General features: G+C 46.2%; 1 protein-coding gene across 1 annotated transcript; it reads left to right on the forward strand.

The window, feature by feature from the left end:
• The first annotated feature begins 4331 nt into the window (after window positions 1–4331).
• LOC119323216 (dehydrin DHN3) lies at window positions 4332–5289 on the forward strand. Its single transcript, XM_037596810.1, has 2 exons — window positions 4332–4608; window positions 4711–5289. Exons 1-2 carry the CDS (start codon window positions 4411–4413, stop codon window positions 4999–5001), a joined length of 489 nt encoding a protein of 162 aa, XP_037452707.1. The 5' UTR covers window positions 4332–4410; the 3' UTR covers window positions 5002–5289.
• Window positions 5290–18166: the final 12877 nt, after the last annotated feature.

Consider the following 18166-nt stretch of genomic DNA (forward strand, 5'->3'; position numbering starts at 1 on the left):
CTTTGGATAATTCCTTAATAGCACCTTGGTCAACTCATAAACTCCTTGAAACCAACACATGGACTTCAAGAAAAGCCTATGGACAAATCCTTCAAATATAACTCAAGACAACCATTAGTCCATAGAGATTGTCATCAATTACCAAAACCAAACATGGGGGCACCGCATGTTCTTTTAGTGATAATATTCGACGATGTACGGACACCAAGAGATGATGTACTTTTGCTTATAATTATTGAATGCATGCTAATTTGAATACTACTTTATTTTATGATTTGGTTTTGCTTATTTTATGATTTGATTTTGCTTATTGAATGCTCATATTGGATAAGTTCTCCTTCATTCCCGTGTGCTAGACAATTTGATGTAATAATGCACTCGGGAATGAAAGGAGGAGCTACGTACATCACCGATAGTCAACCCGTGATTAATAATCTAGTTTAATATTAGAATTATGAACATAGGCCGGAAATGTCATACTCGGACAACGAAAACCGCCCAGGGGAGTGGGACTAGTGCCACGACGACCGAGGTGTCTGCGACAGGTTCATTGAGCTGGACGAAGATCGTCGCTTCAGCATTAAGCTTGAGGAGACCTTCGATGTTCATACGGTACGCAACCGACGACAATAGTTTTTTGTAATTAATCATGACTTCAACTATTTTAATCATGACAACATTTTTCATCTTTTCCAATTCGACTATCTTATCCCATGCTTTGCAAGACGCTATGTCTTGGAGAGGATGTGTTTTGAAGACCATGAAAGTTTCGAAACCAAAAACATTATCCTAAGTACCCATCATGGTGTGGATTTTCAAGTAAAGCTGTACAATGCTCAAAGTGTAACCCATTTTGGTTGCAAAAATTGGGAAGCACTTTGCAAGATATATGGTCTTGATGAGGGTATGCTTGTCACCATGGATCTTGATGATCCTACAATCGAGCAAGAGAGACCTTAGATTTGGGTCCTTGTGGATACACCTCCAATTCTTCCCCCGTGTGAGCTTAACATAATTATTAAGTAATTTATATTGTTTATTTCAAAATAGTTGACAACTTATCTCCATTGACAGCTTATTTTCATTCTTCAAAGAATGTGCGAAAGATGGTAGACAGAACCTACTACACCGAAGGCTCCGAATTAACTTATCAGGAGAAAAATCATCTGGTCGCATTTTGTACTGATCTTAAGAATTACAATATCTACAATCAAACTCCTCAACATTATGGTCAATACGTGCCACTAGTGCACGTGTTGAACTACGGTAACTACCATGGAGATACCCTGGTAAGATTATTTTTTACTATTACAACATCCGTGCATCTTTTTGCACACTTCTAAAACTAGTACATTATTGCTAACTACAAAGTTATTACTATATTTTTCAACAGATAATCCCGAATGATTGTGTGCCTCATCTGATGTATACCCATGGTAGCCTTCATGTTTTGAACATACAACCAGGTCGTCCTACGAATCTCAACTGTCCATACCGGGTTTCTAAAAGAAGTGGAGACATAACAATCAAAGAATGGAAAAAATGTATGGACAGTCGTAAGGAGCTTCTTGGAAGCAACAAGCAGCGAAGGGCAAGAATTGGAGACGGGATGATCGCCATTCTTCATAATGGAGAGTCAGGGTCTATATTGTTTTATGCTATTTTACCTTAAGGGTGTTTAGGTCCTACCTGATACTAATGATCATGTGCTAAGAACAATTATGTAGGGTTGGGTTCGATGACTATAAGGATGAGGATCGTATGACTTATTATTAATAACGAGTAGAAGTTGTATGATGATGCATGATATTAGTAGGACTTGTTATTATATATGATGATGTATGATGCGAGCATGCATGAGCATGTTATATCAGCGGGTGAAATGAACATAGCAGCAGCGTTGATAAACCAAGGACGAAGATATAAGAGAGGACACTTCTCTCTATTAGCTAGCTAATAACAACCTAAAAATAACCCCCAAACCCCCTAAAGCAGCCACTTTTGGAAAAAAACATGGACTTTTGGTCCCGGTTGGTGCCACCAACCGGGACCAAAGGCCCCCCTGACTGGGCTCGGTGGACCGGCCACGTGGAGGCACATCTGTCCCGGTTCGTGTTTGAACCGGGACTAATGGATGGAGGTATTTGTAACAACCCATTAGTCCCGGTTCATGAACCGGGACTAAAGGCTCTTTCGAACCGGGACTAATTGGTGTTTTTCTACTAGTGTACTAGCCATCTCAATTAGACTAATTGTTGTGTAAAAGGAAGCACGTCGCACTCTTTTGACCATTCCACGATGTTTTCTTTTTCTCTTTTCTTTGAGGAATCTCCATCACTCTCTCGTCCCCCTATTTCTTTCTTATTCGTATTTATCTTTACGTAAACACGCAATGACGATGATTCATAGGAAATAATCTTAGATCGAGAAAAAAAATGTTCAATCAATGATCTGATTTCTGAAAATGATACTTTAGTGTGCACTTGATTTGAGAGGGATTGGGTAGATTAGGAATCTCCAACGTCTGTCCTCCCGCATTTAACTTTTGAAGAATGGACAAGATGCACCATCCCACAACATGGTTATTATGTAGTTACCGGGCTAGATGTACTATAGTTACCAACATGATTACTATGTAGTTATCGGCCTAAATGTACTATAGTTATCAACATGGTTATTACGGAGTTACCATGCTCGATGGACTATAGTTATCAACATGGGCTACATGCGGTAGAATACACCCTCCGGTAGCTTATGTGTAAATAGCATGATAATTTACACATCCCAGACCTGATAACTCATTCACAAACATTGATTACTTTTACCCGAGGAAAAAAAGTTGTTTGAAACCATCCCCTCGTAGCTTATGTGTAAGAAGCATGATAATTTACACACCACAAACCTGATAGACTATGCACAAACACCGTGATAATTTTGACCCGAGAGAAAAAAGTTGTTGAGAACATTTCTGATAACTTACGCATAAATAAAATGCTAATGTATGCACCGTAGAGTTGATTATTCACATACAAATGTCGTGTTTACTTTTTGAACCGGGTGAAAAAGTTGTGGAAAACATACCCCGATAACTTCTACCTAAATAGCATGGTAACATACACCCCTCGGCGTGATAACTCACGCAAAAACACCGTGGTAACTTTGATCAAGAGAAAAAGTAGTTGTCGATACCATACCCCCAATAATTTCCACGGAAATAGCATGTTAATATACTCATTGCGGACATGGTAACTTGTGCACAAACATCACGACAACTTTTACCAAGAGAGTTTTTTGTTTGAAACCATACCCTTGGTAAATTTTGTGGAAATAACATGGTAATATATGCACCATAGACATGATAACTAAACATACACCCGATAATTTTTGTGTAAATAACATGATGATGTATCATCGCAGACTTGATAACTAATATTTTACGTTTAAACACCATGGTGTCTTTCATCCAAGGGGAAAAAGTTTTTGAAACATTTCACCGGTAATTTCTATGTTAAATTATCATACTTTTTCATGCTTTTAACCTTCTTGTACTGTAGTTACCAGCCTTATCATGGTATAGTTATCATGTTACTCAGACCATAGTTATCACGCTGGTCATTGCCAAAGTTACCAAGCCAAACTTTATTTTTTCTTTTGATATGGCAGAAATAAGAAAGGTTCAAATAACATTGTCATTCTACAAAAGACAACAACAAAAGGTGGCTTAGTTGGTTATTAGGCTCAATAGGTATTACATAGACCTGGGTTTGAATCCTCTTTCAAGCACTTTTTTTTTTTCATATTATGCAGCGAAAAACCAGAAAAAACCACTAGCAATTTACTACGGTTTTTGAGAGAAGGAAAAAAAATCAGTGGAAGCGGGAGAAACGACGCAGCGGGACGAGCTGAAGGATCGATCGAAGGTTGTGCGGATCTGTTGCTAATCACGAGTCGACTGGCGGTTAGCACAGTCCTTATAATAATGAAATACATGGGTTTGGTCTATTTTGTTCGGTTTTCGTTCCATGCCGACAATTCCAGCTTTCATCTTCCAAAGCAAACAAGACGACTTTTGCAAGCGGAGAGAACGTGTTTCGGGGACTATCCCCCGCACGTGTGTCATCACTTCTACCTCGAGAACAAGCTGAGACGTGGCATCCCGGACGCGTCCAGTAGCTGCACACGTCCGGCCTCTCTTTAATGGGGAGTCACTAGTCACCGGGTCCCGCCGGCCAGCCCACTCATGCCCGCACACGTAGTGCCTCCGGCGATCATATCCCCTCGCCGCAGACGGCTTATAAATTGGGCCTCGTGCTGCACCTGCTTCCACAACCACAAGGTGCAGCTAAGTGATCAAGTGAGCAAGACAACACACCAGATTTCTAAGGGAATCAAGATCAGCATCTGTGCAAGATGGAGCACGGCCAGGCGACTAACCGCGTCGACGAGTACGGCAACCCGGTGGCCGGACATGGCGTCGGCACCGGCATGGGGGCGCACGGCGGCGTGGGCACCGGCGCGGCCGCTGGTGGGCATTTCCAGCCCACGAGGGAGGAGCACAAGGCCGGAGGGATCCTGCAGCGCTCCGGCAGCTCTAGTAGCTCCAGCTCGGTGCGTGTACATACACTTCTTGCTTGTTGCTAACACTAGCTGTAATTTGCATTTTCCCGTTTAAATGCATCAACGACTGAATTTTCTCGTTCGTCGTGATAGTCTGAGGATGATGGCATGGGCGGGAGGAGGAAGAAGGGCATCAAGGAGAAGATCAAGGAGAAGCTCCCCGGTGGCCATGGCGATCAGCAACAGACCGCTGGCACCTATGGGCAGCAGGGTCACACCGGAATGACCGGCACCGGGGCGCATGGTACAGCAGCCACTGGCGGCACCTACGGGCAGCAAGGACACACCGGAGTGACCGGCACGGGGACGCACGGCACCGACGGCACTGGCGAAAAGAAGGGCATCATGGACAAGATCAAGGAGAAGCTGCCCGGACAGCACTGAGCGCGGCCCGCGGCAGCTACTTGAGAGTTGGGGTGCCGAGCTGGCCACCTTTGCAGAATAATAAGATGGAGATACAGTAGAACTTCCCGAAATAAAGTGAGCTAGCTCACTCGTAATATCCGAGTTCTGAGTTTAGTGGACTTGAATTTGGGTTGCTTGCTTGTATTTGTATGTACCCGGGACGTTTTGCACTCTGTACTTCGATGTGTGATTTTTTTTTGGTTGCATTGTGTATTTATTATATGGGGATGTTACATCACGGTATAATGCATTATGTTTTGGTCTTTACTTGAGCTTTCTATGTTATTGCATTTTTCGAAATTTTGTGAGACATATTGTACATTGCATGGTAAAATGTTTTAAGAGAATTTGGAGCATTCTAGGCAATTGTTGAAATTTTTTGGAAGTATCAAAAAATAAGGCACACCAAAAATACACATACAGATCTTGATTTTACTAACTCGGAGGATGTTGCATGCGCCGTGGATCATAAATGAACGGCACTGTCGGAGATCAACAAAACAGAGTGCATAGCCACCAAAGAAAAATCCCCACCGCCGAAAGTTTTCCTCTATGCTCGAGCTCACATGCACACTGATGAATAGTAAAATATGAATAAATTTAAAAAATTCTGAATTTTTTTACACGCTGATGAATGTTTTACCTACATGCAAAAATTCGTAATGCAATGATATTTGTGGAGGTCAGGGTTATAAAAATAAAATCAATGCTCTAAAATTAGTCTTTCTGGAGCATTTGATTTTTTTTACCAGACCCTAATGAAAGTGATTTCATCACGAAAAATTGCACGCATGTTTATTAAAAAGGGGCAGAGTTTTTACATTTTTTTTATTTTACTGTTCATACAGGTGCATATAAGCTCGAGATTAGAAGCTCCATGTCCACCCACCACTTAATTCATTCATACACAAACTTTTATTTTAATACGCACAAATGTGCTACTTTATACTCTCCCGTCTCAAAATAAGTGTCTCAATTTTGTACTAGTTTTGATACAAAATTGTATTAAGGTTAAGACACTTATTTTGGAACAGAGTGGGTATTAAAAAAGAGAGAGGGGATAAACAGCCCCTTCACGATGAGTTTACATAGTTCTTACATACACTCAACTCCACGTCTAACTCAATCCATCGCTAAGGGCATCTCCAGCCGTTGGCCCCCCATGAGGGGCAAAATATCGCCCCCTGGGGGCGCATCGGCGCTTAACCGCGCACTGGGGGCGTGTTGTCCCCCAGTCGCGGCGCCCACGGGTAGTCAAAGAAGTCCAAAACGACTCAATTTTAACACAAACAGCGGCGAGTTCAAACTTAAATTTAAACATATTTCGTCCAAACTTAAACATATTTTACAGAAAAGAAAGAAACTACCGCGGGCTACCCCCGCCGTCTCCCTCGCCGCCGGCCTCGTCGCACGCCCACGCGGTTCTACATGCCGAGGAGGCTGTAGAACCGCGTGTAGTCACCGCCGTCGCCGTCGCCGTCGTCGTCGTCGTCGCCGCCGCCGCCCCCACCTACGCCTCCGCCGTCCCTGCTGCATCCCTCCCCCGGTTGGGGCGGCGGGTTGGACGGTCCGGGGGCGGCGGCGGCGTCGTCGTCGCTGTCGAGGACCATGACGCCGTGCTCGTCCTCGCGCCCATGCTTGCGGGCGGCGATCTCCTCCAGGGCCCGGAGCTGCCGGACCATCTCGTCGCGGAGGTAGTCCTCCCGCGCCCACCGCATGGCGTCCTCGTAGGAGAAGCCGCGTCGGGCTATCTCCTCGTACTCCGCGGGGAGGCCCGGCTCCGGCTTGGGCTCGACGAGGACGAAGAGGCTGGTGGGTGGCGGGGTGTTGGCGCCGATGCGGACGCCGGAACTGCGGGTGCGCGCGCTGACCGGCATACCCTGGGGCTTCGGCTTGACGGGGCGGAGGCAGGGCGAGCCGCCGGACGAGGAGGAGGACCCCCCGGTCTCCATGCGCCTCGGGGTCCAGGAGCTTCCCCGGCGGCGTGAGAAGGAAGGGGGATCGGGGTACTCGAGGCGCGGCGTGTTGCCGTCCTCGATGTACTCGAGGACAGCCTCCAACATGCTCCCGGGCACGCCCCACCACCGACGCCGGCCGGCGGCGTTGAGCCTGCCGGAGGGCACGACGCCGTTGGTGGCCTCGAGTTGCTGGGCGTGATGGCGGCGAAAGTACGGTTCCCAGAGCGGGCTGTCGGGGACGTACCTTGGCCCCTCCCTCGCCGCACGCGGCAGGTTCGAGCGGATGCGTGCGATCTCCGCACGCCGCGCCGCGCCGGCGGGTACCGGGGGCACCAGCACGCCGCCCGCGCTGATCCTCCACGCCCCCGGCACCCGCATGTCCGGCGGGACCGGGTACTCGGCCTCGTAAAGGAGGCGAGCCTCGTCTTCATGAAGATGGCGGCGGCCGAAGCCGTTCGCCGCCGCGCCGTCGCCTGGGAAGCGTTCGGCCATGGGTGTGAAAGAAGGAGAGGAGAGGAAGGAACGACGACGGGGGGAGAGTGTGCGAGCCGACGAGTGCGTCGGGGTGCGGCATATATAGGCCGAGGCGCCGCCCACGCGCGTGCCACCGTGTGTACGCGTCGCGGGCGAGGGAGGGCGAGGGACGCGCGTCGTCCGGTCTTCACTGCGCCGCCCGTGAGGCATCAATGGCGCAGGCTGACCGGCGCGGCAGCGCGCGGCAGCTTTGGCATTGATTCTCCGCGGGAAACGAGGCGATGCAGACGAAGAAGAGCCGAGAAGAGAGCCGTGTCGCTGACGCGGCGGGCCCGCGGCTTTTTCGCGCCAAAATAGTTCGCCCGGCGCCCCCGGGCGCCCCCCAGCGCGCCGGGTTCGGGCTGGGTCCGCCGGCGCTATTTTCGGCCCAAGCCGGCGAAAATCGGGCTCCTGGGGGCGCGACTGGGCCGTTTTTTCGGCGCCGGCGCGAAAAAAACGCCTGGGGGGGGCCTTCCTGGGGGCGCGGCTGGAGATGCCCTAACTCCTCGCGTCACTACCCATTGTTAGCGCTACTAGGAAACTATCCATGTCCGCTTTGACAATGCCTGCCGTCTTCCATGATCTACACTTGACCTCTATTCTATGAATTACGCTTTCCAAAGACGGTGTGGCACCATCGAATACGACCCCGTTGCGATGCTTCCATTCAAGAACAACAACCGATCCAGTAATTGTTGGGGAACATAGTAATTTCAAAAATTTCCTACGCACACGCAAGATCATGGTGATGGCATAGCAACGAGAAGGGAGAGTGTTGTCCACGTACCCTCGTAGACCGTAAGCGGAAGCGTTATGACAACGCGGTTGATGTAGTCGTGCGTCTTCACGATTCGACCGATCCAAGCACCGAACGTACGGCACCTCCATGTTCAGCACACGTTCAGCTCGATGACGTTCCCCGGGCTCCAATCCAGCAAAGCGTCGGGGATGAGTTTCGTCAGCACGACGGCGTGGTGACGATGATGATGTTCTACTGGCGCAGGGCTTCGCCTAAACTCCGCGACGATATGACCGAGGTGGAATATGGTGGAGGGGGCCACCGCACACGGCTAAGGAACGATCTGTAGATCAACTTGTGTGTCTATGGGGTGCCCCTGCCTCCGTATATAAAGGAGTGGAGGAGGGGGAGGGCCGGCGCTCTCTATGGCGCGCCCTAGGGGAGTCCTACTCCCACCGGGAGTAGGATTCCCCCTTTCCTAGTAGAACTAGGAACCCTTCCATGTAGTAGGAGTAGGAGAGAAGGAAAGGGAAGAGAGAAGGCGAAGGAAGGAAGGGGGCGCCCCCCCCTCCCTAGTCCAATTCGGACTAGTCCAAGGGGAGGGGTGCGGCCACCCTTTTGGCCATTTCTCTCCTTTCCCGTATGGCCCAATGAGGCCCAATACGAATTCCCGTAACTCTCCGGTACTCCGAAAAATAACCGAATCACTCGGAACCTTTCTGAACTCCGAATATAGTCATCCAATATATCGATCTTTACGTCTCGACCATTTCGAGACTCCTCGTCATGTCCCCGATCTCATCCGGGACTCCGAACTCCTTCGGTACATCAAAACTCATAAACTCATAATAAAACTGTCATCGTAACGTTAAGCGTGCGGACCCTACGGGTTCGAGAACTATGTAGACATGACCTAGAACTATTCTCGGTCAATAACCAATAGTGGAACCTGGATGTTCATATTGGTTCCTACATATTCTACGAAGATCTTTATCGGTCAAACCGCATAACAACATACGTTGTTCCCTTTGTCATCGGTATGTTACTTGCCCGAGATTCGATCGTCGGTATCCAATACCTAGTTCAATCTCGTTACCGGCAAGTATCTTTACTCGTTCCGTAATACATCATTTCGTAACTAACTCATTAGTTACAATGCTTGCAAGGCTTAAGTGATGAGTATTACCGAGAGGGCCCAGAGATACCTCTCCGACGATCGGAGTGACAAAACCTAATCTCGAATTATGCCAACTCAACATGTACCTTTGGAGACACATGTAGAGCACCTTTATAATCACCCAGTTACGTTGTGACATTTGGTAGCACACAAAGTGTTCCTCCGGTAAACGGGAGTTGCACAATCTCATAGTTGTAGGAACTTTGTATAAGTCATGAAGAAAGCAGTAGCAACATACTAAACGATCGTGTGCTAAGCTAACGGAATGGGTCAAGTCAATCACATCATTCTCCTAATGATGTGATCCCGTTAATCAAATGACAACTCTTTTGTCCATGGCTAGGAAACTTAACCATCTTTGATTCACGAGCTAGTCAAGTAGAGGCATACTAGTGACACTATGTTTGTCTATGTATTCACACATGTATTATGTTTCCGGTTAATATAATTCTAGCATGAATAATAAACATTTATCATGAAATAAGAAATAAATAATAACTTTATTATTGCCTCTAGGGCATATTTCCTTCAGTCTCCCACTTGCACTAGAGTCAATAATCAAGTTCACATCACCATGTGATTTAACACCAATATTTACATCTGTATGTGATTAATACCCATAGTTCACATCGTCATGTGATCAACGCCCAAAAAGTTTACTAGAGTCAATAATCTAGTTCACATGGCTATGTGATTGACACCCAAAGAGTACTAAGGTATGATCATGTTTTGCTCATGAGAGAAGTTTAGTCAACGGGTCTGTCACATTCAGAGCCGTATGTATTTTGCAAATATTCTATGTCCACAATGCTCTGCACGGAGCTACTCTTGCTAATTGCTCCCACTTTCAATATGTATCCGGATTGAGACTTGGAGTCATCTGGATTGTTGTAAAAGCTTGCATCGTTGTAACTTTTTACGACTTGCTCTTTTATCACCTCCATAATCGAGAAACGTCTCCTTAGTCCTCACTAAGGATATTCTTGACCGTTGTTCTAGTGATCTACTTTTAGATCAAAATTGTATTCCTTTGCCAAACTCAGAGCAAGATATACAATAGGTCTAATACATAGCATAGCATACTTTATAGAACCTATGACCGAGGCATAGGGAATGACTGTTCATTCTTTTCTATTTTCTGCCATGGTCGGGTATTGAGTCTTACTCAACTTCACACCTTGCAACACAGGCAAGAACTCTTTCTTTGACTGTTCCATTTTGAACTAGTTCAAAATCTTGTCAAGGTGTGTATTCATTGAAAAATCTTATCAAGCATCTTGATCTATCTCTATAGATCTTGATGCTCAATGTGTAAGCAGCTTTACCGAGGTCCTTCTTCGAAAAACTCCTTTCAAATACTCCTTTATGCTTTACAGAATAATTCTACATTATTTCCGATCAACATATGTCATTCACATATACTTATCAGAAATGTTGTATTGCTTCCACTCACTTTCTTGTAAATACAGGCTTCACCGCAAGTCTGTATAAAACTATATGCTTTGATCAACTTATCAAAGCGTATATTTCAACTCCGAGATGCTTGCACCAGTACATATTGTTAGCACCTTTAGGATTGACAAAACCTTCTGGTTGCATCATATACAACTCTTCTATAATAAATCCATTAAGGAATGCAGTTTTGACATTCTTTTGCCAGATTTCATAAAATGTGGTGATTGCTAACATGATTCGGACAGACTTAAGCATCGATACGAGTGAGAAAATCTCATCGTATTCAACACCTTGAACTTGTCGAAAAACCTTTTTGCGACAAGTCAAGCTTTGTAGATAGTAACACTACTATCAGCATCTATCTTCCTCTTGAAGATCCATTTATACAATATGGCTTGCCGATCATCGGGCAACTCCACCAAAGTCCACACTTTGTTCTCATACATGGATCCCATCTCAGATTTCATGGCCTCAAGCCATTTTGCGGAATCTGGGCTCATCATCGCTTCCTCATAGTTTGTAGGTTCATCATGGTCTAGCAACATGACTTCCAGAATAGGATTACCGTACCACTCTGGTGCGGACCGTACTCTGGAATACCTACGAGATTCTGTAGTAACTTGATCTGAAGTTACATGATCATCATCATTAGCTTCCTCACTAATTGGTGTAGTAGTCACAGGAACAGATTTCTGTGATGATCTACTTTCCAATAAGGGAGAAGGTACAATTACCTTATCAAGTTCTACTTTCCTTCCACTCACTTCTTTCGAGAGAAACTCCTTCTCTAGACAGGATCCATTCTTAGCAACGAATGTCTTGCCTTCGGGTCTGTGATAGAAGGTGTACCCAACATTTTGGGTATCCTATGAAGATGCACTTTTCCGATTTGGGTTCAAGCTTATCATGTTGAAACTTTTTCACATAAGCATCACAACCCAAACTTTAAGAAATGACAACTTTGGTTTCTTGCTAAACCATAATTCATAAGGTGTCGTCTCAATGGATTTTATATGGTGCCCTTTTAACGTGAATGCAGCTGTCTCTAATGCATAACCCCAAAACGATAATGGTAAATCAGTAAGAGACATCATAGATCGCACCATATCCAATAAAGTGCGGTTACGACGTTCGGACACACCATAACGTTGTGGTGTTCCAGGTGGCATGAGCTGTGAAACTATTCCATATTGTTTTAATTGAAGACCAAACTCGTAACTCAAATATTCGTCTCCGCGATCAGATCGCATAAACTTTATTTTCTTGTTACGATGATTTTTCCACTTCACTCTGAAATTCTTTGAACCTTTCAACTATTTCAGACTTATGTTTCATCAAGTAGATATACCCATATCTGCTCAAATCATCTTGTGAAGGTCAGAAAATAACGATACTTGCCATGAGCATCAACACTCATTGGATCGCATACATCGATATGTATTATTTCCAATAAGTCAGTAGCTTGTTCCATTGTTCCGGAGAATGGAGTTTTAGTCATCTTGCCCAAAAGGCACGGTTCGCAAGCATCAAATGATTCATAACCAAGTGATTCCGAAAATCCATCTTTATGGAGTTTCTTCATGCGCTTTACACCGATATGGCCCAAACGACAGTGCCACAAATAGGTTGCACTATCATTATTAACTTTGCATCTTTTGGCATCAATATTATGAATATGTGTATCACTACGATCGAGATCCAACAAACTATTTTCATTGGGTGTATAACCATTGAAGGTCTTATTCATGTAAACAGAATAACAATTATTCTTTAACTTCAAATGAATAACTGTATCGCAATAAACATGATCAAATCATATTCATGCTCAACACAAACGCTAAATAACATTTATTTAGGTTTAACACTAATCCCGAAAGTATAGGGAGTGTGTGATGATGATCATATCAATCTTGGAACTATTTCCAACACTCATCGTCACTTCCCCTCAACTAGTCTCTGTTTATTCTGTAACTCCTATTTCGAGTTACTAATCTTAGTAACCGAACAAGTATCAAATACTCAGGGGCTACTATAAACACTAGTAAGGCACACATCAATAACCTGTATATCAAATATACCCTTGTTCACTTTGCCATCCTTCTTATCCACCAAATATTCAGGGCATTTCTGCTTCCAGTGACCATTTCCTTTGCAGTGTAAGCACTCAGTTTCAGGCTTTGGTCCAGCTTTGGTCTTCTTCACGGGAGTGAAAACTTGCTTGCCATTCTGCTTGAAGTTCCCTTTCTTTCCCTTTGCCCTTTTCTTGAAACTAGTGATCTTGTCCACCATCAACACTTTGATGTTTTTCTTTGATTTCTACCTTCGTCAATTTCAGCATCACGAAGAGCTTGGGAATCGTTTTCGTCATCCCTTGCATTATAGTTCATCACGAAGCTCTACTAACTTGGTGGTGGTGACTAGAGAATTCTGTCAATCACTATCTTATCTGGAAGATTAACTCCCACTTGATTCAAGCGATTGTAGTACCCAGACAATCTGAGCACATGCTCACTAGTTGAGCGATTCTCCTCCTCTTTTAGCTATAGAACTTGTTGGAGACTTCATATCTCTCAACTCGGGTATTTGCTTGAAATATTAACTTCAACTCCTGGAACATCTCATATGGTCCATGACGTTCAAAACGTTTTTGAAGTCCCGATTCTAAGTCATAAAGCATGGTGCACAAAACTATCAAATAGTCATCATATTGAGCTAGCCAAACATTCATGACGTCTGCATTTGCTCCTACAATAGGTCTGTCACCTAGCGGTGCATTAAGGACATAATTCTTCTGTGCAGCAATGAGGATAAACCTCAGATCACGGATCCAATCCGCATCATTGCTACTAACATCTTTCAACTCAATTTTCTCTAGGAACATATCAAAATAAACATATGAAAGCAACAACGCAAGCTATTGATCTACAACATAATTTGCAAAATACTACCAGGACTAAGTTCATGATAAATTAAAGTTCAATTAATCATATTACTTAATAACTCCCACTTAGACAGACATCTCTCTAGTCATCTAAGTGATCACGTGATCCAAATCAACTAAACCATAACCGATCATCACGTGAGATGGAGTAGTTTTCAATGGTGAACATCACTATGTTGATCATATCTACTATATGATTCACGCTCGACCTTTCGGTCTCCGTGCTCCGAGGCCATATCTGCATATGCTAGGCTCGTCAAGTTTAACCTGAGCATTCCGCGTGTGCAAAACTGGCTTGCACCCGTTGTAGATGGACGTAGAGCTTATCACACCCGATCATCACGTGGTGTCTGGGCACGACGAACTTTGGCAACGGTGCATACTCAGAGAGAACACTTCTTGATATTAGTGAGAGATCATCTTAAAATGCTACCGTCAATCAAAGCAAGAATAAGATGTATAATAGATAAACATCATATGCAATCAAAATATGTGACATGATATGGCCATGATCATCTTGCGCCTTTGATCTCCATCTCCAAAGTACTGTCATGATCTCTATCGTCACCGGCACGACACCATGATCTTCATCAACTTGATCTATATCAATGTGTCATCACATGGTTGTCTCACCAACTATTGCTCTTGCAACTATTGCTATCGTATAGCGATAAAGTAAAGCAATTATTTGGCACTTGCATCTTATGCAACAAAGAGACATCCATAGTGCTTCTGCCAGTTGCCGATAACTTCAACAAAACATGATCATATCATACAACAACTTATATCTTATCACGTCTTGACCATCTCACATCACAACATGCCCTGCAAAAACAAGTTAGACGTCTTCTACTTTGTTGTTGCAAATTTTATGTGGCTGCTACGGGCTGAGCAAGAACCGTTCTTACCTACGCATCAAAACCATAACGATAGTTCGTCAAGTTAGTGTTGTTTTAACCTTCGCAAGGACCGGGCGTAGCCACACTCGGTTCAACTAAAGTTGGAGAAACTAACACCCGCTAGCCACCTGTGTGCAAAGCACGGCGGTAGAACCAGTCTCGCGTAAGCGTACGTGTAATGTCGGTCCGGGCCGCTTCATCCAACAATACCGCCGAACCAAAGTATGACATGCTGGTAAGCAGTATGACTTATATCGCCCACAACTCATTTGTGTTCTACTCGTGCATATAACATCAAACCATAAAACCTGGCTCTGATACCACTGTTGGGGAACGTAGTAATTTCAAACATTTCCTACGCACACGCAAGATCATGGTGATGGCATAGCAACGAGAGGGGAGATTGTTGTCCATGTACCCTCGTAGACCGTAAGCGGAAGCATTATGACAACGCGGTTGATGTAGTCGTACGTCTTCACGATTCGACCGATCCAAGCACTGAACGTACGGCACCTTCGTGTTCAGCACACGTTCAGCTCGATGACATTCCCCGGGCTCCAATCCAGCAAAGCGTCAGGGATGAGTTCCGTCAGCACGACGGTGTGGTGACGATGATGATGTTCTACCGGCGCAGGGCTTCGCCTAAACTCCGCGACGATATGACCGAGGTGGAATATGGTGAAGGGGGCACCGCACACGGCTAAGGAACGATCCGTAGATCAACTTGTGTGTCTATGGGGTGCCCCTACCCCCGTATATAAAGGAGTGGAGGAGGGGGAGGGCCGGCCCTCTCTATGGCGCGCCCTAGGGGAGTCCTACTCCCACCGGGAGTAGGATTCCCCCTTTCCTAGTAGAACTAGGACCCCTTCCATGTAGTAGGAGTAGGAGAGAAGGAAAGGGAAGAGAGAAGGAGAAGGAAGGAAGGGGGCGCCCCCCCTCCCTAGTCCAATTCGGACTAGTCCAAGGGGAGGGGTGCGGCGACCCTTTTGGCCCTTTCTCTCCTTTCCCGTATGGCCCAATGAGGCCCAATACGAATTCCCGTAACTCTCTGGTACTCCGAAAAATAACCGAATCACTCGGAACCTTTCTGAACTCTGAATATAGTCATCCAATATATCGATCTTTACGTCTCGACCATTTCGAGACTCCTCGTCATGTCCCCGATCTCATCCGGGACTCCGAATTCCTTCGGTACATCAAAACTCATAAACTAATAATAAAATTGTCATCGTAACGTTAAGCGTGCGGACCCTACGGGTTCGAGAACTATGTAGGCATGACCTAGAACTATTCTCGGTCAATAACCAATAGTGGAACCTAGATGTTCATATTGGTTCCTACATATTCTACGAAGATCTTTATCGGTCAAACCGCATAACAACATATGTTGTTCCCTTTGTCATCGGTATGTTACTTGCCCGAGATTCGGTCGTCGGTATCCAATACCTAGTTCAATCTCGTTACCGGCAAGTCTCTTTACTCGTTCCGTAATACATCATTTCGTAACTAACTCATTAGTTACAATGCTTGCAAGGCTTAAGTGATGAGTATTACCGAGAGGGCCCAGAGATACCTCTCCGACAATCGGAGTGACAAAACCTAATCTCGAATTATGTCAACTCAACATGTACCTTTGGAGACACCTGTAGAGCACCTTTATAATCACCCAGTTACGTTGTGACGTTTGGTAGCACACAAAGTGTTCCTCCGGTAAACGGGGGTTGCACAATCTCATAGTTGTAGGAACTTTGTATAAGTCATGAAGAAAGCAGTAGCAACATACTAAACGATCGTGTGCTAAGCTAACGGAATGGGTCAAGTCAATCACATCATTCTCCTAATGATGTGATCCCGTTAATCAAATGACAACTCTTTTGTCCATGGCTAGGAAACTTAACCATCTTTAATTCACGAGCTAGTCAAGTAGAGGCATACTAGTGACACTATGTTTGTCTATGTATTCACACATGTATTATGTTTCCGGTTAATACAATTCTAGCATGAATAATAAACATTTATCATGAAATAAGGAAATAAATAATAACTTTATTATTGCCTCTAGGGCATATTTCCTTCAGTAATTTCCTAAATTAAGAGTATGCATCCCATAATTTCATCCACCATGCAACTCAACAAAAAGCTCGTCTCGCTGCACCTCCACCATGCAACGTGCGTCACTATCCACCCTACACCTTAGAAGGGGCAGTGCTCCAACGCTCCTTGAGATACCCTTAGTGATGCCACGATCTCCTTTGTCCAAACCTGATGAATGCCTGGTAATTTGTCCATGTCACAAAAGACTACAGAACGAAGTTGACTAACTTGTACTAGCAAAGTCGCCCCCGAATGGGCCATCCAATGGACCAACCCAATAGACCGCTCTAGACGTCTGGGTTGTGCAAGACAGGTCCGGGCCAGACCAGGCCGACCAATTTCCATATTTACTGAACAGGGTTATGATTTTCAATGCATGCATATTTTCATGGACATGCAATGAACATCCATGAGGTGTAAATATGAATTTGATATTACTCGACCATGTATACCTGACCCATTACGATCTGATGAAAAAAACTAGCTGCAAAAAAATAAATTTAATCTCCTCCCTCCTCCGTTGCAGCCATCGCTCCAGTGTCGTGAGGCGGAGGGGTATCCATTCCTTTCTCGATTGTGCTTGGTCTGGTGTTGTTGAGGAGCTCGAGAGATGTTATTCCTATTGTTCTTCGTGGATAAGAGCATCTCCAGCCGTTGAGCCCTCCAGGAGGCATTTTTTCGCCGCTTGGGGGGCTGCCGGCGAGAATTTTGGCCTGGGGACAAAAAAATCTCCGGTCGTTTCCACCCCCAAGCGCGCCACCCCGTCCTTCCAGCAGCACATCATCGCCTCTGCTGCTGCCCCCACCCGCTATGGCCGCCGCTGCTCGCGTCCGCGCGTGCCCCCGCGCGCCCTCCGTGGCCGGTGCCGACGAGGACGAAGAGGACGGAGGAGGAGGAAAGGGGCGCCTGGCCGCGCCCGCCCTCCGTGGTCGGCGCCGACGAGGACGGAGAGGAGGGAGTAGGAGGAAGGGGGGCGCCTGGCCGCGCGCGCTCTCCGTGGCCGGCGCCGACGAGGACGGAGAGGAGGGAGGAGGAGGAAGGGGCCGCCCGCGCCCGCACGCGCCTGGCCGTGCCCGCACCCTCCGTGGCCGACGCCGACGAGGACAGAGAGGAGGGAGGAGGAGGAAGGGGGCGCCCGGCACGCCACGCCCCACGCGGCCGCCTGGCCTCCCGCCCTGGCCGCCGCTGGCCGGCGCGCTCGGTGCCGGGGCCGCCCGTGGCGCCCTGGCTGCCGCCAGTCGTGCCCGTGTGAGGGCTGCGCCCGCCGGGGCGTGGCTCATCGTGGCCGGGGCCGCCCATGGCCGGCACGCCCGGGGCCGGGGCCGCCGAGTCCTTCACACTGGCCAAGATGGAGCTTCCCGGCGTGGC

This window comes from Triticum dicoccoides, chromosome 6B (assembly GCF_002162155.2).
Source record: "Triticum dicoccoides isolate Atlit2015 ecotype Zavitan chromosome 6B, WEW_v2.0, whole genome shotgun sequence".
Lineage (NCBI taxonomy): Eukaryota > Viridiplantae > Streptophyta > Magnoliopsida > Poales > Poaceae > Triticum > Triticum dicoccoides.